Below are 19,314 nucleotides of genomic sequence, written 5' to 3' on the forward strand. Positions count from 1 at the left end.
AAGAAAAGGATCACCACAGCTCTTTGAACGGGAATGCTGGAGAGCAGAGAGCCGCCACTTACCGTCCTCCGTCTCCTGCCAGACGATGCCCTCCAGGTTGACGCTGGTGCCGGGCTCGCAGGGCCCCAGGCACTCGGGCTCGGTGGCCAGCGCCACGTCGCAGGTGTTGACACCGACGGAGCGGGTGCGCACCATGATCTGCTCACACGGCGACGAGATGTCGTTGTTGACCACGGGGACAAGGAGGTGCAAGGGCAGCACGGCGGGCGTGGAGACCGGAGATTCCATCTGTGGGGAAGGAGAAGCGTGTTGATCACAACAAGCACCAACAGGCAGCCGTGCTTCGGAGAGCCTTGGGAGCTTCCAGTGCCCAACAGAGGACAGGACCTTGTCGGTCTCTCCCACCCCGGCACGCCCGTACCCACGAAACCCTCAAAAGCTTTGGAGGGGGGTGGGTCCTTCTGCAGGAGAGATCTGCAGAAGCGGGTGCCAAGTTCCTTCCCTAACCGCTTCTGCCGGTGCCATCGGGCCCGGTCAGCACGGCTCTGGGCTGCTGCTCTGATGCGCAGGCACTCGATGGCTTTGGACCCGATGGCTCATTAGAAAAAAACGACAGGCTTCTGCTCGACTGGCAGGACAGGCCCAACGAGCAGCGGGCTCCGTGCGGTCCCATGAAAGCCAACATCCTCCTCCTCCCACATCCACCCCGTGACCATCCCAAGACACACGTCCAGACCATATCCCCCTTCTCCAGGCAAAAATCAGATCCCAAACACCAACCATTCTGCCCTCCTCCTTCATGTCACAGGCAGAGCTGGGCTTGGACACGCCAGGCGTAACTGCCACACACATCTGCAGTGCTTTGGGGCTGGCTGCTCATCCCCTGCTCGTCTCCTCTCGCACAGTATTTTATGATCTTGATAAGGCACCGAGCAGACTCAAAACAGAAGCAGGCTGAGAATTATCACTGAGTGCTGCCCTAGGTTTCGGTTTCAATCAGCTGAGGGTCTCTAGAGCATCCAGCCCAGAGACTCCTTGCACCAGGAGCTCACACCACACAACTCCCTGTCCCACACACTACTGCACATCGGTGCATCCCATGCACCCAAACAAGGATGTTTGCCGTGAGCTGCAAAGCCTCTCCAAATCCTCAGCAATGCAAAGCATCTGACAAAGCATCCGGCATTCCATCAGCATGTGTCCTGTGGGATGCCAGGAGGTTTTGGCTATAGGGACCTCACCAGCAGACACCTCAGTCCCCTAAGCCCAGCCTGCACTCTCAGTGACTGCAGGGATGAGATGCTCCAAGGAGGCAGCAGGGTCCTGGCGGGGCTCAAGGAAGCAAACTCAAACCACACACCAAGTGTTCCAAATCTGAGCGAGTCCCCTGCAAGAAAAGCCATGGCAAGGAGCAGGAGGGATGCTTCGCTTTGGGCTGCTTGTTTGTGCATGCAGGGGAGAGGAAGGGCACCTGTGGGTTTTGAAACTGTTCAGCTTCCTTCCACTTTGCAACAGAAACCACAGTGCAGCACAGGAGCATTTAATTACAGTTCCAGCTCTGCTAATTATCGCTCGGTCACATTTGTAATCTGCATTACGCCACAGTGCATAATAAGCAGCTCACTGCGATCTCTCTAATAAGCGAGGAGGCTTTATGGGATTTCATATTTCACCCTGCACTGGAACAAACACAGCCTCATTTATCAGCCATCAGGAAAAGGGGCGCTTGTCTGCTCCCACCAAGAGCCCGGGAGCAAAAAGGGGCGTGGGGAGGTGGGCATGGGGATGTGACCTGGCGTGGGGAGTTGGGTATGGGGAGTGGCCATGGGGAGCTGGGCATGGGGATATGGCTGAGCTGGAAGAAGAAGAAGGCAGATCGGCCCCTGAATTCCCCCTGCTGCATATCTCTTATCTCCTGGTGCTGCAGCCTTCCCTCCTTCTGCTTCACTGGGGTGAAGAGATGTGCCTGCTGAGGCTGAGGGCAGCAGGGACCAGCGTGGGGTGGCACAGAATCAGGCCCCTGTAAGATCTGCTGTGTGAAATAACGGCACGCAGTGCTCCCATCCCACGCACAGCGAGGCCCTGATGCTGCCGTGCCCTGCCCTATGGGGCCAGCTGCTGCTGCCGTGGGAGATGTGGGACCCAAGCTCCCATGGCGGCATAAGAGCATTTAATTCTGCTGCTTGCCATGAGCTGGGGGATGCAGAGGCAGCGTGCGTGCCCTCTAGCAGGAGCTGGGCAGGACCACGTTTCCCATGCCGCTGCCCCTGCAGCGAGCTCCCTACTGAAAGCCCTTTGTGTCCGCGCGGAGGTTTCCCCATCACGAGGAATGTGTGCCCGCCGCCGCCGAGGACAGAGGTGGAACGCAGCCAAGGCTGGTGAGCAGCGGCAGCGCCTGGGAACAGCAGCTCTGCCATCACACTGTCAGCATGGGGATGCTAAGGGAGGAGAGGGCGGCACGTCAGTATTGCTGCTCTGCCCGATGCCAACATCTAAAGCACCTTGCTTCGGGCAGAGTCGCGCCAGGACCAGCAGTTATGAATTTTCTCACTCGTTCCCAATAATCTAAGTCATCCAGGCGTGAAATTCTGAGCAATGAAAGCCAACAGGTGCAAAAGCCTTGTTTGGGAGCTCTGATAGCACCCAGCTCCGTCACCATGTCACCATCCCACGGCACACACTGAATGCCACCTCCCTGGGGTGGGATAACCGTGTGCAGCTCCAGCTGGCAGCTTCAGTGGGTGCCTCCAAGCCCGACAGCACAGCCCCCAGGTGCCCTGCTCAGCGCTGGCTGACAACATGCCAGAGGGCGGTGGGGCTTATCTCAGTGCTGGCAGCACTTGGGGATCAGCGTGCCTTTGATCAAAGCAGGGACAGTGCCCAGGACAGACGTGCTGGCACCCAGTCACCCGCTCCAGCCATTTACAGGATTATCAGAGCAGCTCTAGCAAAAGAAAGCAACCAAAAAAAAAGGTGTTTTCTATTGGAGAGGGGCAGCAAAGAGCAAAGACAGGGGATGGGTGTGTGAGGAGGAACGGGAAAGAGAAATCTCAGACATCGATCTCCTGATGGGGAGATGCAAGTCCAAAAGACCTCAATGCTGCAGCTCCTTGAAAGCGTGCCAACAGACACCACAAAACCCAACTGAAGGACACAGGACTCCAGGCAGCCGTGCCAGAGCCCGCCCCACAACCCAAATCCACACACCCTCAATGCATTTGGGACAAACTGGCTGAGAACTCCTGCAGGGCCCATCCTTCTCGGAGGGAGACTTCTGAGCTCTGCTGCTTCAGGGAGGTCAGGAGGACACGCTGATCCTACACCATCCTCTGGAGGTGGGGAGAACCCAACTGTTTCCCACACACCTCCATCAGGATGAGCACCCACCAACCACAGCACACAGCTGACACGAGGTGCCGGGGGCAGGCACTCAGCTGGAAGACAGCACAGCTCCGTGTGCTTCCTTTGCCTTTCTTTCATCTTTCTCCTGAATTTTCCAGCCTAAATCCTGATCCCATGCTCAGCCCCCAGCAGCTCGCACCATGGCACGGCCACGCAGCATGCAGAGTGGCATGTGAGCTGGGAGCATGAATTATTAAGTCACTTGATTAATTAATGATGCTCCTGCAAGCACAAAGTCCTGCACATTCAAAGTTCTCTTTGGAAAGCTGTGGCATTTATAGGACAGCCAGTGGAGGCAGAGCTTGGGATCTGGGAACGGCGTCGGTGTAGGATGACTGCAAAAGCCAGGCACCTGGCTCCTGGGTGCAGGAGGATGAACAGGAATGGCTCAGCGCACCCAGTGCCCTCATTTGCCTCAGTCCCAGGGTGCCCCAGCCACGGATGTAGGAGAAATGCAGCAAACCCATCTGGCGGGTGCAGAGATGCAGAAAACAAGAGTGCTGCACATGCTCAGCATAGCTGGGTGTTCAGGGCTCCTGGAGAGGCTCCATTCCAGGGTGAGAGAGACATATTTCAGATGCGATAAGCAGCAAAGTCTAGAAGGAGTTTCAGATCTATTTATCCCTCAGGCAAGAGGAGACATCTTCCTTCCATCTCTTTAATATTAAAGACCTGTTTTGGTATGATTTCCACGTCTTAGCCCTCGCAGGCTGCACGTTTAGGAAGCTGCCCGCTTGGCTCTTATCTCCTCTTCTTTGTAGGTTTTGCTCGAGTTGCCAGGAGAGATGCTCGTGGTTTGCAGTCACAAAGCCAGCTCTGTCTGACGGCTGATGGGGAGATTGCAGGCGGGGAGGCAGCGAGGAGCCAGCCAAAGAGCAGCGTGGTACGTGCCAGCAGGGCAGGCAGGGAGACAGCACCCCACATAACCTGCATCGGGGAGGGGACCAACACGTTCCCTGCTGCAGAGCTGCCCCCCCTGCACATCCAAACAATGCAGAAAAGCATGCTTGAGTGCTGCTCCATCAGCTCCTCTGGACTGCAGCAAGCTTAGAGCTGAGATCCAAGAGGGATCTGAAATCCCCAGGGGTGGGAGCAGGGGGACGCCGACACCACCCAGCCCCGGGGCTTTCCTCCAACCCCAGGAAGGTTCCTACACTCTGACCTTGCAGTTCTCAGCCTGCACACAGAGATAGATGTCACCAAATCTTGGCTAGCTAGCCATGGAACAAAGCCCAGTGCTCAGGGCAAAACAGCAGCCTGGGTTATGCTTGAGCAAATTTCATAGCTAGCATCCCTAAAATAAAGCAAATGCGCTGTTAGAGAAAGCATCTGCTTTATTCCCCAGGGCTCTCCATGCCACACACCGAGCTGCAAGAGACAGTTCCTCCCAAAGAAACACTACAGGTTCAGTGCTTAGTGTGCAGGTTGGGCATCCCACGTTGTTCAATCCAATCCTTGTCACTTCTGCCCTTACAATGTAGGGACCCTATGGCACCGTGGCCCCAGGGTCCTACGTGCTCGCACCACAGCTTTTGGCTCCTAAACTGGGATTTTGTTGCAAATTTGGCTTCTCTGGATGTGAGGGAACCAGAAATAAAAGGCCAAGAGAACTGGGACAGCAGATACCCTCCTGAGAATGGCACGAAGAGATTCCCAAAGAGAGGATTCCCCATTATTTAGAGGATAGACACTGGTCTGTAGAGGAAAAAATAAACATTTCTGCCTCCAAATTCCTGCAGAAAGCCCACCTAACCTCCAGCTCCTCTCCCTGAAAACACAGAGACAGCATCTGTACCCCCACCCTGCCAACTTCAGCCATCCAGAAACATGTAGCTGGATCCACTGGTAGAGGTTCCAGCTATCAGAGGCAGGAAATGCAGGGAAGGCTGCGTGGATGGGGTTCTTGCCTATAGTGGGGACTGGGGCTGGGAAGTGGGGTGCTGGCCGGGATCAGTGGGTCAGCAGGATGCCCTGTGGGTGGGCAGGGTGGCTGTGGTTAGCTTTTGTCTAGCAGATGCAGGAGGAGATGCCACAGTGCCTGCCAGAGCATCACCATGTTTTTGTACAGGGGCAAGAAGAGAGAGAGCTACGAGGCTGGAGAATGCTCTGGAGCACGGAGGCTGCAGCCACATCTTGTTTTAATTGCATCAGCAATCACTGAGCAATTAATGGCAGGGAGTAGGAGGAGCAGGGCAGCAGGAGACAGAAAGGCACACAGCAAGTAGGGAGAAACAATTTGCTCTTTCTCTGAGGAGAGCAGCACCGTTTACATCCACTGCGCCCTGCTCCCAGAGCACCTCTTGTGCCATACCCAGGGACTAGAAGCGGCTCACCGCCCTCCCAAAGCGGTCACTGCAGAACACTGGCTCAGGGATGGACAAGCAGGGACCAACCACTGTCCTGGGAAGCGCAGCCCGGATGCCAGAAGCCACCCCGACCACTTCCAACCAGATGCAAACACTTCAGCAGCGCGGCCAAGCTGACCATGGGCCCCTTTCACCCAGCTTACAGGGATCGGGGCGCCTCGGGAATTGCGCCGGGTCACGGCACGCCAAGCTGTGCAGAAGGGAATGGCTGCAGTGAAGGAGAGGCGGGAAGCGGTGATTGATGTGGACGATGTGCCATTCCAGGTCACATATCGACAGGAGCCGTGCCTCCTCGTGGGCGGTGAGCCAGCCCGATTATCTGTCATATGCTGCAAGACGCAGTGCCAGCAGCCCGGCCGAGATCACCCAGCTTGTTTGTAATAAGAAAATACAAACCCTCGGATGCAGGCAGCCAGCTTTTGTTCAAGCCTTCACTTGCCCGTGGAAGGTGAGCGAGCGCAGCAGGCTGTGTTAAAGCACGCAATGCCTGGAGGCTGATCCTCCCTCGTGCTCCTCAAAGAGCGATGGAGAGCAGTGAGCAGGAGCGCTTCCAGAGGGAAGGACGTGAGCTTTCCTGGGAGCCAACGCTCTGTTAACCCTTCTTCTTGCTTTTCTTCTGCTGCGGAATCCTCAGATGCGAACCCTCGGCACACGGTGCCATTTTGCGTCCCGCAGGGAGCACCAGAGCCTTTCTGCCTCTTGGGATCAGAAGTGGGGAAAAAGGTTTGTGGTGCTTGTTTGACAACCCCGGCGAGCAAGCGTTATGCAAAGCTTAGTGCTTGCAAAGCGTATTTCATCTGGAGTTTGAAAAGAGAGAAACCAAATTACACGGAACAGAAAGTCAAGGAATGAAGGCTGCAGGTTTCAGAAGAGCTCACTGGTTTTTGCTCCCTTGGGTTCTGCAAGTGCCTTAGAGGACGCCCATTTTCCAAGGGTGGATGTTCAGAGCTGCTCAAAAGAAGGCATATCGTAACCCACACATCCATCCTGATCACCTACGGAAATACGGACTGAAAGAACAGTGTCACCCTGGGTTTGGATTGCATCCATAGGCTGGAGGACCCAAATGGTCAACGCGCCATCGTCACTGTCATTCAGAGCAAAGCCACTGAGGAAAGAGTCGAGGGTTTGTGTACAGACAGCCAAGCACGCCCAAGGCAAAAGCTTTATCCCAGAGTTCCAGCCCACACTGTCCGGCACAGGCAGAGCAGAAGCAATGCCAACAAAAGCTCCGTAAGGCTCCTGGAAAGGCTGCAGCCTCAGCTGACCTCCATCTAAATAACAAATCTTCACCTGCGACTTCAAATGACACGGCACGCCGGGAACCTGCCATTAGGTAATTAGGAACCTGAATTTTTACACCCGAGATCCAGCACCGCAGGTCATGCTGCAGTCGAGCCACCCACGGCATCAGGCCTGGCACTGGAAGAAAATGGGAGCAGGAGCTCAAGGATGTGGGAAGAGAAATAAAAGCTTGGCTTTGGGAGCCGGGCTTTGTCCCAGCAGGGCTTGCATGCTAGAAGTTTAAGAAGGGGTTTGTTTGCTGACAGCTTAAAGGATTTAAGGGAAGGATTAACCATGGCTTTGCTGATGAGAGAAGCAGTGGCAAACTCGGAGCAATCCCACGCACATGGGGAGAAGCTGGAGGAGGATGGGGAAAGGGGGATGAGCCGAACCACAGGGCCGGACTGCTTTGTGCAGTAAGCTCAACTGGGAGCCACTCTTCCCAGTGTTAACAACCTTCATCTGGTGCCAGAAGATACAGGGAAAGCCTAAGGAGAGCCAGGCCCAGGGTCTCACGTGCATGCTGGGATGGAGCCCAGCTCGTTCAGGTGCCCAAACAGCAAGCATTTACAGCCAAATCAAGCTCACACTCAGCAGGACCCACAAGAGATAACGGCAGGAGGCAGATCTGCTCCAGGCAGTGGGACATGCAACTGGAGGGCTTCCTTCCAGCACAAGATGTCCGTCACTGAGCACCACAGGGCTCAAACAGATGCAGCCGATCGATGGGCTTGTCTGGCAGGCTGGAGCCCAGAGCCAAGGACGTGCTCCGGCTAATCCAGGTGCTCAAGCCATCGCGGCCGCCAGGCAAACAGGCATGGCCCCCTTAAAAGAAGGCATCGCCAGCACAGATTTAGCCGCAAGAGGGTGGGGAGATCGCTGAGCTCCAAGCCACGGGCTGAATCTTATCTGCTGCTTTAATACCTATCAGTGTTGATACAGATTAAAGGATTAGGCAGGATTACCGAAGGCAACCCCCCTCTGGCCCCAGGCGGTGAGGCTGGGCATGGGTGCGGTGCTCGCATTCCCCTCCTGCGCCCACAGCCCTGAGGGAAGCAGCCTCCCAAAATGTGGCGAGGAACCTTGCGAGAGCAGTACAGGGAGCCAGGCTGGGCTCTCCAGGAGGCAGAGGAAAGCTCTGGAACACCAGCAGGCATCATTTTGTTCTCCCCGAGGTTGCCTACCAACATGGAACTGGTGGCATCACTGCTGCAAGAAACCATCCCACCCATCCATCCACCATCCCTTCCCTAGCCCAAAGCTCTCTTACCAACACATTTGGGCAGCCTAGGGAGGCCGCCTGCTTAAAACCAGCTTTTTTCTTGCTGCTCGGCATAGCTTTTAATTGGATCACTCCCTGACCCAGTTCCCCACATGGCTGCACAAACCCTCCAGCATCAGTGTGGGAGGATGCACCAGGACGCCTCCTGCAAACGCCGATGGCCACATCGAACAGCTCCCGCACCCAAGCTGCAAAGAGAAGTTTCCCATTTTCAAATAGATGCCTGCATTCTAACACAGCTGCTTTCATGTGTGTGGCTACAGTGGGAGACCTACCGACAAGCGGTAAAGGAGTGTTCCAACTGGGCTGCTTCCCTTACCACACAATCTCCATTGCAGTGCCGCTGCAATGAGCACCATCTGCAGCATCAGGTGGTGCCCATCCAAAGGTCTTTGCAAAAAGTCTGAGACGTGAGGGAAAGAACCCTGCGTGACTTTCCAGAGCAAAGCTGAACTTCCCTGGGTTGCACACACGAGCCAAAAGCAGTGCCCTTGTCACCCAGCACTGCAAAAAAGCAGCTCCACTGCAAGCTCTGCTCTAGCTGCTGTCTTCCTCCCAGCAAAACACCGCCAGGCTACAAGACCATCAAGACCTGCATGACTGGACTTTAGAAAAAAGAATAGGGGAAAAAACAAAACAAATGAGCAACATAACATCAAGATTTCCATTTCAGTCCAGAAAAAACAAACAGCGTTTGTCCCCCCGCCCAGGAAGGCACGAGCTGCAGAAGCTCGCCGGGTGCGTGCCAACAGCAATAAATCTGGGATGGAGCTGTGCTGCAGCCCGGCGTCAGGACAGATCCATCAGCCCTACAAATTCTTGGCCAGAACCAAAAAGCAGCTCCCTCCCTCCAGCCCTGCTGGGCCGAATGCCAGCTGGGTCCCCCAGTGACCCTACTGGGCCAGGCTCCCCATCCCACAAAACTGCCCATGGGGTCGATAACCACGGAATCAGTGAGAGTATTCCAGCCAAAAATGGGACAGATGGGCTATTCCCACCAGGAATAACCCCAGGTGCAAATCACGGACCCTAAGGTTTGATGGGACACGAGTACCTCCAGCCAAGGGGTTCAGAGTTAAGTCCTACAAGTATCCTTTTCTCTGCAGCACCTTAAAAATGGATTGCTTTGGATGACTGCAAATAGAAGTGAAGAGGTGTCCATCAGGAGAAGCAGAGCGTGGTGCAACACCAGCACATGTCAGGAGAGCGTGTTGTGCTTCTTCCAGCAGAGCCAGCTCCGTCCCCATGAAGCATATGGCATCACAAACGTATTTTGCTTCCCAGGTGCACAATTTGGGAGCACACACGCCGTGTATCACCTACATGTCTCATCGGGGAAGGAGCAGAGCTCCTTGTCACCGCGCAGGAGTTGTCAAACAAAGTCACAGCACAGGGACGTGTGATGTGTAGGGAAAACACTGCCAGAAGGAACACAACAAAGGGGGCAGAATTGAGGCTGCTGCGCTCAGCTTTACGCTCTTCCTCCCAGGTGCCAAGAGCCCACCTACTGCTCAGATGGCTTTTCACTCCACACTTCAACGATGAGCTGCATCCCGCTGCCACCGCTGCCTCCTGGCACCCACCAAGCAGAGACAAACTCCCTGGGGACCCATGGCCCTGTAAGCCCTGGGAGCTCGAGAGCCTTCCTACAGCTGCCCGCCTCACTCACCCACAACTCTGCTACACAAGGAAGTCCTGAGAGCAGTACTTTGTCCCAAGCAAAGATTATTTTTGGCAGGCTTATCAGAACAGTTCTTGCTCCCTTAACCTCTTGGATAAGAGCGCTCTTAGAACAGTCCAGATGTTGGAGCACCAGTGAAACAAAAAGAAATGGACAACACAACCCATGATAAAAACACACAACGAAAACACACAGAAGCAACAGCAGCACAGTCAGAGCCTGAAATGAGAAGCTTGAGCTGAAAAGAGGGAAGTTATGGGGAACTCAAAGTTACGGGGTGGAGATGAACCTCCCATCCCAGCAAAGCACTGCTCTGAGCAAGGGGTCACCTCTTAGGCTGCTCCAAAACCCATCACCCAAAGCGATCCTCCAACGCTCTGAATCGCACAACGTTTCCCGCTGCTACCAACAGATTCCCAAACAAATCCAATCTGTGCAACCCCTACAGCAGCGATTACTGTAAATTAAGCAATCCTCCCAGGCCGGCGCTGGCCATCTTCAGTAGATCTGGGACAACTTTCATCAGCTGCTCCCACAGGACTGCAGCTGCCAGCAAGCCTCCAGCGCTTTGAAGCAGGCTTATTTTCTTGTTCTCCTCACCCAGAAGCACTAACACGATCCGATTAAACGGGCCACATGAAACCCAACCCACCCACACGCTCCCCCATTTTTGCCCTTTCCATTCATCGGCAGCCTCAGCGCAACGCAGGTTCGTCAAATTTCTCCGCTTTCCTTAAATTCTTCTGCCAAGTTCTGATTAAAATCCTCCTAAGTGGTTTTCTCTTGATTCCATTTCCTAGAACTGAGAAGTAAAGCAGTCCTGAGCGCAGCACTGAGTGCCAGCGTTAATAGCCGCCGACGCAGCCGGGCCATCTCGGTCTCCCACGCAGGCTCGTTAGGATCAATGGGAAATTGAAAGCAATTCTCTTCCCATCTCCCCTATCAGACCACCAGCTCCCAGAGGAGGTTGGGTTTTAATAGCCCTGCTCGTACCACGCTCGGATCGCTGTCAGTGTGGGCATGTTTCACGCTGCACCACCGCTGTGGGTATCGCTTCAGTGCTGAGTTTGAAACGCCGATGGATGACGCCTTTCTCCGTCCTCTTCTCCCTTGACCTGAGGTCTCCTGCACACTGCCTATGGAGGCAATGCAATGGGAACCCCAAAACACTTCACTCAAACCAGAAAATCCAGCACCTGCCCTCTCCACCCTGTCCTCCACACCTGAAGGGCCCCACAGGGAGAAGCACAACTGCCATCAGTCCCCAAACCCCATTTTTTAATTCCACAAGCACCCTTGGAGACCACTGAATCCACCTGTGGGAAGGCTCACCCACAAGTGGGTCTGAGCCCCCACCCATCAGGTTCTCCATCAGGGAATACCTCCCTTCTCTTGTTGCAGGGCAGACCTAAGAGGAGTTGAGGCTGTGAGTCCTGTGCTGGGATCCACCAACCCCACGCAGACCACATGGGCACACGTGGGCACACTGGAGGGCAGCTCCACATGCAGCTTTCCTCACACCAGGCCTGCGGCTCATCTCCCAGCAGTTACAGAATGCTCTGCTCGTGGCTGTAGCGTTTTTTCCTCCAAAGGGACACACAGAGGCCTTCTTGCACAGGTCCGCCCTAACAGCTCCCTTCACCCTCATACACAAAGTGTAGTATTAATAGCCGGCCTGAAAGACCATAAAACACCAAATATCTAAAGAGTTCCTGTGCCTTGAAATGTAAGCTAAGCAAAAAAAGAAAAAAAGCAGCCTTCCTGTTAGCAAACAGCTGTGATATATATACACACGCTTGCTTTCCTCCCTTCCAAGCCACAGAAGAGCAAACAGCACTCGAAGCTCTGCAACGCCGCTCTCCCTACAAGGCATCCTACAGATGTGCTGGTCTCCCTGCACCAGGATGGCATCCGAGCTGGCTGATCACTTCGTTTCCACCTCAAAGAGCTCGTTGGCACCTCGCCAACGCTCCCCTCACTGGATCCTTTCCAGCCCTCAGAAGCAACCTGCCCAGCCTCAATCCTCCGCCCTGCCCTCGTCCCCTTCTGCCAAGCCCCACTCTGGGCTCAGCTCACCGGGGTGAGGGGGATGAGCAGGGCTGCTCCCAGCTGGAAGCGGAGATGGAGGCGAGCGGGACTGCGCTCGTTTGCATAGCACCTGGGAAAAATCACAGCACAGCATTTACATCGCTAATTGGGGGAGCGAGCTTCCTGGAACAAGATTGCTTTCTGGCACAGGGAAGAAAAAAAAAAAAAAAAAAAAAAAAAAAAAAAGGAGACACACACACAGACACAAAAAGCCTAACCACCATTTGTAGCTGCGACTCCACCTGCAGCACCTGCCAGCACCAGGCGTGCATCCCGCCGCATTTGGTGGCATGCCGTTCCTCTCCCACCAGCGCGCCCGCACACAACCCAGTGTCACCCTCAAAAGCCCCAGGTGTGTTTATTGCCACCCCTCAGCTCCCTGCACAGCCCCAGGCAGGGCCAAGTAACAGGGATAGCAATACCTCCAGCAGACACTGCCATCAGAAACAGCACATCAGCAGGCTGCAGACACCTCCCCGTCCTTTCAAAGCCCAGCCAGCCAGCCAGTGCATGCCCGTGGCGTTACAGGGATGCTCTGAAGCTGTACTTATGGAAGGGCTCCAGCTCCAGCCCTAAGTGCCCACAGCAGAGCATGGTGACCACAAAGAGGACGAGCAACCCTGCGCACCAAGGCAGCCTGGAAAGGCACAGGGAGGGCCAGCAGAGTGCTGGGCACGGTGGGCTGCCAGGTGGAGCGGCAGATTTGCTCATTAGTGGATTATTTCTGGCACACTCCCCGTGCATCAGCTCCCCAGAAGGGCTGTAAGAGCAGCTCACGGTTTTGAAGCCTTCGAGGCTGCAAGGCGCTGGAGACGCCGGCGAATCTTCCTTTCAAGAAATCTCGCTCAGCCAGATAAATGGTGCTGTGCAGCAGGGGTCATTAGGCTAATAAGCAGCCACTGTCAGCCTGGAAGCAAGGCAACAGACACAAGAGAATCCACCAAAGCCAGTTAGCCTCACCATCTGACCCATCTAAAGCAGCCACCATCTGCCAAGGAGTCTCCTTTGGTGGAGAAGCCGGGCAGGTGGGTGAGCACGCAGGGGCACATGGCGGCCACATCTCTGGCCACTGTGAGGCTGGGGAGACACGGAGCGCACAACGCCACGCATTTATGGCTTCTCCCAGCCAAGGAAGCGCCGTGAGCCCGGTGCAAAGTCCCTTAACGGGGAGCAGTTCCCCCTCCCGCACGCTCCTCGTTCCTGCATTGTCATTCCACTCTCGTGCTTGGCAAACAGGAGCGGGTTGCTCGGCGGTGCTTGTGCCGCCGTGTCCTTGACAGGGAGCCGCCGGCCTCGGCTTCCAGAGCACTGGGGAATTGCACCGTGAGATGGAGACGGGGCTGCCCTGCGAATCAGCTCTTAAATTGGAGCCGGTGATGCAAACGAGCTGTGCATGAAGCTAACGCAGCCCCTAACCTGTCCTTCAGCTGTGCCCTGTGGGAAACCCAGCAGGAGGAGACACGATTTCCCCTGCTCTGCTACAATGCCTTGCGAAGTGGGATCAGCTGAAGCTCCCAGACTGCTAGCAGCCTTCAGAAAGAAAAAAAAACAAAAAGCACACACATATAAATAACCTCTCAGCAGGAGCCAAAACTCAGAGCCTAACCCCATGGTTTTAAGTGAACAAGTCCAATTTCCTCCTTTGTAGCTCTTGACACATGTTGGCTGCGTGCCCCCTCCTCGCCTTGTTCCTGCAGCAGAAGGCTCTGCACTGCGGGTCAGGGGACGATAAGGAAACGAGCAGTGTAATTTCCAAGGCCTCCAAAGGCAGCCCTGTCAGCAGCTCCGGAGGCGGCTTACTCGAGCATGGCTGGAGAAAGGAAACCGCGGCGAGAAGAGGCGGCAGCTGCGCCGTGCGCTCCCTGGCTGCCCTTGGCTCGGCCCCGGCTGGGGCTGCCAAGCTGCTGATCCCTGGAAAGAGCTGGAGCAAGGGTGGGAAGCCTCAGCCATGAGCACCTCGGAGTGTTGGGTTTGGACGCCCTGCGTGCCCTAAAACCACGGTGAAAAAGGAGAGAGGGGATGGACACAGACTGCTCCGCAGCGCCTGTAAAGCACCTGGCCATGTCCTTCTAGGGGTGTTCTTTGCTTCAGCCCTGAGAAGAGCAAAGCCACAATGGGCGCTGCCCATCACCACCCCCGTGGCACTGGGCTCGGAATCTGATGCTGAAGCACGAGGCTGGGGCTGGGCGCACAATGCCTCATCCCTGCTTGGCCGTATCTGCTTGCAAATCCACCATCTCGAGCCCATTCATCCTCACCACAGAGCAGCCTGGGCTTTGCTGAACCCCCGCACGGTGCAGCAGTGAGCCAAGAAAAACAATAATTTTTAGGTAAGAAGGCCACTCTGGGCTTTTTTTTTTTTTTTTTTGCAAGAGTGGAACTGGTGCGACTGCAGCTCCTACTGCCAGCAGGACATGCACCAAGACCTCAGTGGGGTACAGATGGGCACAAGGGCTCCAAGGGCTCCTCCAAGCTTCAGGCAGAGAAGCTGCCCAGGTAGTTCTGCATCACGGCAAAAGAGCTGCCCACACAGGAGGAAATACCAAAACCTAAAATGGTGCATGGAGCTGGAAGTTCCAAGCACTGTGAACCTGCTGTGCTACCCGCTAGCAAAGAAGACAAACAAGAAGATGAGTGCCAGGGCGGAGATGAGACAGAGCAGAGGCACAGTTTGGATCCCCTTACCATGTCCCCTCACCCTCAGATCAGCACCAGCACGCTCAGAGCAAAGCTACACTGACTTCAGGAGAGAGAACATGGGATGAAAATGCAGCGATGGCATCCGCAGGGGAACAAACAAGGCCTTCTGCCCGAAACTGCAGTGCACGTGATGCAGAGAAGATTTTGTGCAGAACCAAGCCTCCAGCAGCTCCTGTTTGCCTTTTCCTTGTTTGCAGCAGCGTCACATCTGGACAATCATCAGGGAAAGAAAAAAAAGAAAGAAAAAAACCACCTCCTCCTGCTGAACAAGCTCTCAATCAAAACAAAGCCGGAGCAGCAGCCAAGAGCTGGGAGGCTCTTTTGTTTAATGCTTAACATCCCCTGGCTGGCCAGCACCGCTGCTCCCCCCAAATGCTGCACCTCAGCAGCTGGGCCACGTGCAAGGCTCAGCACAAGGCTCCATGCAGGAACTGAGCCCCCTTCCTGTCCCCCACATCTCTGCTGAGGATGCAGGAGGGACTCACAGACCAAGTCAAAGGAGGGCAGGGGAGCTCGGCAAGAGGTGGCCGCATGCAGGGGGATCCCTACCCCTCGTTTTTCCCCTCTCTCCCTCCCCAGATGGGAATTGGCCTCAGAGCTTCCTCAAGCTGAAGAGGTTGCCCCACACAAGTGCCCAATGGGCTTCTCCTCCACAAGCCCAACTTGCAGCCATTCAAATCCATCATGCAAAAGAGCATCTGCTCCTCTTCCCAGCATCATTCACCTGGGTTTTGGTGCTGGGAGGGACATGAAATAGCACACCTTCTCCACACCACTCCTTAATTTCACAAGCTTCAGCTGATGGCCCCACAGGCCTGTTTTCCTGACTGACCCTGGAGCCACTCACTCCATTCCCTGTTCTCTCCCCCAGCCTTCTGCCTGTATTTTCATAGCTCTATGCTCTACTTTCGCAGACATTTCCCCATTCTTGCTGACATCAGCAGCTCTCCCCATCCTCCCTCCAACACCCCCCCGGTCCTTCCCCCCCCCCCGGTGTCCAAAATCTGCAAGTCAGAACCAGAGAGGAAACACATCAGCTTCCACATCGCCAACCACAAATCCAATCCCGCACACCTCCCCAGTGCAGGAGCACGGCGCCACCAGCACAAAGGGGCTTCGGTAGGCATGAGCACACAGAGCTGTGCATCCGAGGGCGCTCAGACCACCGCTCAGGCTCTCAGACAGATCAGGCACACTCTGCCACTGCAACCCACAGGGCTCCTGGAATTGAACTGCAGGGTGTGCCCATATGCTGCTCCTGCCCAGCCACAGCACCAGTGCCACGCAGCAGCAGAGGAGAAATGCACGAGAACCACCCACAGCAGGGCAGTGGCCACAGGCTGACTGTTGCTGCAAGTCAAAGCCCACACCCCACGTGAGGAGGCTCCTGTCAGCCCCACACACCTGTGCAGATCCCACATTTACCAGCACACGAAGGTCTCCTCATCAGCAAACGATGCAAGGGAAAAAAGAAGTTCTTGGGGAACCACAGGCAGCTCTGACACACACAGCAAGGCTGCTGTGGCTGACAACAGGCTGGAAGCCCACAGTGCCCACTGTGCCAAGAGCCGGAGGTGGCACAGAGCTACGCATCCCTCCGGGCTCCTCCTGCTGGGCCGTGGGGACCAGGGAAGTTCACAGGAGCCACTCCTGCTCCTTCACCACACGCAGCAGCACACTGTGGAGCGCAACAACCTCTGTCACTGCCACCGCTCCTTCGCAGCCTGAACCTTCCTTACCTTCTCCGATTTGACCTTTTTCAGCTGCCGGCACTCTCCTTCCCCATCCTCCAGCTCTGACTTAACTCCCAAGGGGTTGAGCGCAGCTCCTGTGTCAATAGCTATACTCCCAAGCTGCTCGGTGGCAGCAGCAGGCTCCGTCCCCTGGCCACCATCGTACTGTCCCACCCTCACAGCCAGGGCCAGGGGCTGCAGCACACCAGGCTCCTTCTCCGTCGGAGCCCCCGCACCCTCACTCCTTTCCTTCTTGCTTTTGGACGAACCGCCCTCCTTGTCCTTCTTGGAGCCGGCCACGCTGCGAGACGCCTTGGCCGACTTCTCTGAGCCCTTGGGGGTGACGGCAGACCCCAAACCCCCCGAGTTCGCGCCATCCCCAGAGCGTCCTTGAGCCTCCTTCTTGCCCCCAGCTCCCTCACCGGCCGTGAACAAGGAGCTGCCCGGGGCCGGTTTGCCACTGTCCTTGCCGCTCTTGCTCCTTTTCGACTTGGATTTGCCCTCCTTGCCTTGCGGGCCCGGCACCGGGCTCACAAACTTGATGTTGTCAGGTAGGGTCGCCACCGCGTTGGGCGCCGGGAGCCCCACCTCCTTGGAGCCCGACATTTCCAACTTCTGCTGATCCTTCTCCAAATCAGCGTCCAGATCAATGATGAGATTCCCTACGCCAATGTCCCATTCATCCCCGCTGTCGTACGTATCTACCGGGTTCGCATCGATTCCTTTCCCTCCGGAAGCTCCGCTGCTCAAGGACATCTTAGAGTTAACAGCCCCTCACGGTTCAAGGCTCTTCCCTGCCTCCTGCCCGGGGTCCGCAGCGCTACGACGTCCTCGGGCTGCCGGCGCTCGGGGTCTGCCCAGGTGACGGCATCGCTGCTGGAAGGGAGAGCAGAGAGAGGAGTTACATGTGGAGGATGGCACACAGGGGCAGCCGCACCCAGCTCTCGCCCCACCGCCACCGCACGCCCCAGCCGGCGACAGGGTGCGAGTCCCCTCGACCGTCCTCACGTCCCTGCAGCAGCAGGAGCCATCTGGCAGCGGTCCCTCGATCGATGCGAGGCCCTGGCAGGTCACAGCTCCCGGCTCCAACAAGACATTACTCACACATTCCCTGCTCGCCATTTCCCTCTGAATTATTGAGCGCGGCCCTGGGATGGAGGATTGATTCCTCTCCTGCCGATGCCACCCACGGCCGGGCTGCCTGGGGGGGCTGCTCCCTTGCCAGGCACGGGGCTCAGTGCCTCCCTGGGAAATAAATCCCAGCCCTGGGCCACATGGCTACGGAGGACGACGGCACAGAGACGGCAGGGAGCAGGGCGGCACGGAGCGGGGCAGGAGCACTGTGCAGGGCCACAGCACCGCACCCGGCCGTGCAGCTGCAGAGCTGGGAGGAAGCCCTGAGCCCCATCTGGATGAGGCCCCCCTCCAGCTCTGCTGTGCCTGAGGCCTGCTGCTATTGATGAGCAGCACTTCAAAAACAGGTGACTTCAAGAGAAACAAGGGGAAAAAGAAAAAAAAACCAAAAACCAAAAAACAACATACACACAGATTTCTTCAAACTCCAGCAAGCAGGAGCCTGGAAAGCAGCTTCATGGTGCGTTTCCAGAGATGCAAACACTGTAAAAATGCCAAGGATTCTTTCATCAGACAGGCTGCCGCAGCCAGACCATTTTCCATCTGCTCCCCACAGCATCCCTGGCTCCGCGCAGCCAATAATCCACTCTCTGACAGGTCATTACGGAGAGCTTGAACCCCAGGAGCCAGGGGTGAGCACGCAGGCTGGAAATGAAAAGCACTGACCTCTCATTTCAGCGGCAGAAAGTGCCGAATCAGGAGCTCCGTGTGTGCTGACGGCCGCACCAAGCCTCCCCGCGCTGCTCTCACCTTCCTCCTCCTCCTGCCCACCTTCCTGCACACACGGCTGGAGCATCCCGCTCTGCACCCTGCACCCAGGCCCTTCCTTTCCCATGCTGGAGCCGTGGCCCCGTGCCCTGTGTGCAGAGGGGCACGGCAGCACAGCCGGCCCCACAGCGCCCCAATGCTCCATGCCATGGTGCAATATTGAGAACACAGGCAGCAGACGAGGACTTAGGTCTGAAGCTGTGCAAACGGCAGCAATGGGCGACCACGGCTGCTGATACCTCCCACAACAAAAGGCGGAAGGAGCCCAAAAGTCAGCCGGCTCCTCAGAGAGCCAGGAGCAAACAGGTTCAGCAAACAGGGGGAGAACACAAGCACCCGACAGAGGAGGCTGCCCAGGCCCTGCCAAGAAGGGAAGAGCTCAAACAGGACCAACTGGAACGGGCTGGGCTCTGAAGGCACCGCAAAGAGGAATGGGGAAGAAGCGGCGCGTCCCAGCCCGCGACCCCAAACTGCAATGCGGGGTGGTTCCCTGCAAGCCAACCCACACACAAGGAGGTAAAGTGGTTCCCACAGCCCCAAATGTTGTCCAGGTCCCCACGCCTCACACTGCCACTTACCTCCAGCCATTGCCGGATGGATCCCCGTGCACCACGAGCAGCGTGTGCTCACTTGTTGGCTGGAGCCTTGCCAGCACAGCATTTTAAGAGCAGTCCTGGTGCACAGATCCAACAAGGAGACAGCTTTCTGCTTGGGAATGCTGCGCACACGCAGCACCAGACATGAATAATTCAGCTCCATTAGGTGCCTGAGACCTCTCCAATCCACATCTCCGTGCTGGGAAGGAGCCAGCGTATTAGAGACAAACCTGAAAGTTCACTCTGGGAGCAAGCAGCCAACTGCAAACACACCTAGAGG

The 19,314-nt window shown here is 56.2% G+C and overlaps 1 protein-coding gene across 3 annotated transcripts in view; it reads right to left on the reverse strand.

Annotated features, from left to right (window-relative positions):
- ZNF609 (zinc finger protein 609) overlaps positions 1-18,404 on the reverse strand; it is a 29,248-nt gene extending 10,844 nt beyond the window's left edge. Inside the window, exons 1-3 of one of the 3 annotated variants that reach the window (XM_042885633.1) lie at positions 18,079-18,404; positions 16,543-17,412; positions 63-288 (exon numbers count right to left, since the gene is read on the reverse strand). In XM_042885633.1, the coding sequence (XP_042741567.1) occupies positions 63-288; positions 16,543-17,292 (976 nt within the window). In that variant the 5' untranslated portion in view covers positions 17,293-17,412; positions 18,079-18,404. Of the gene's footprint in view, positions 1-62; positions 289-16,542; positions 17,413-18,078 lie in introns of those variants that run through there. The other 2 variants (XM_042885634.1, XM_042885635.1) reach the window with 2 other exon arrangements.
- Between the last annotated feature and the right edge of the window lie 910 nt (positions 18,405-19,314).

Source organism: Lagopus leucura, unplaced genomic scaffold (assembly GCF_019238085.1).
Source record: "Lagopus leucura isolate 7727_CA_CO unplaced genomic scaffold, USGS_WTPT01 Super-Scaffold_100052, whole genome shotgun sequence".
NCBI classification, from domain to species: domain Eukaryota; kingdom Metazoa; phylum Chordata; class Aves; order Galliformes; family Phasianidae; genus Lagopus; species Lagopus leucura.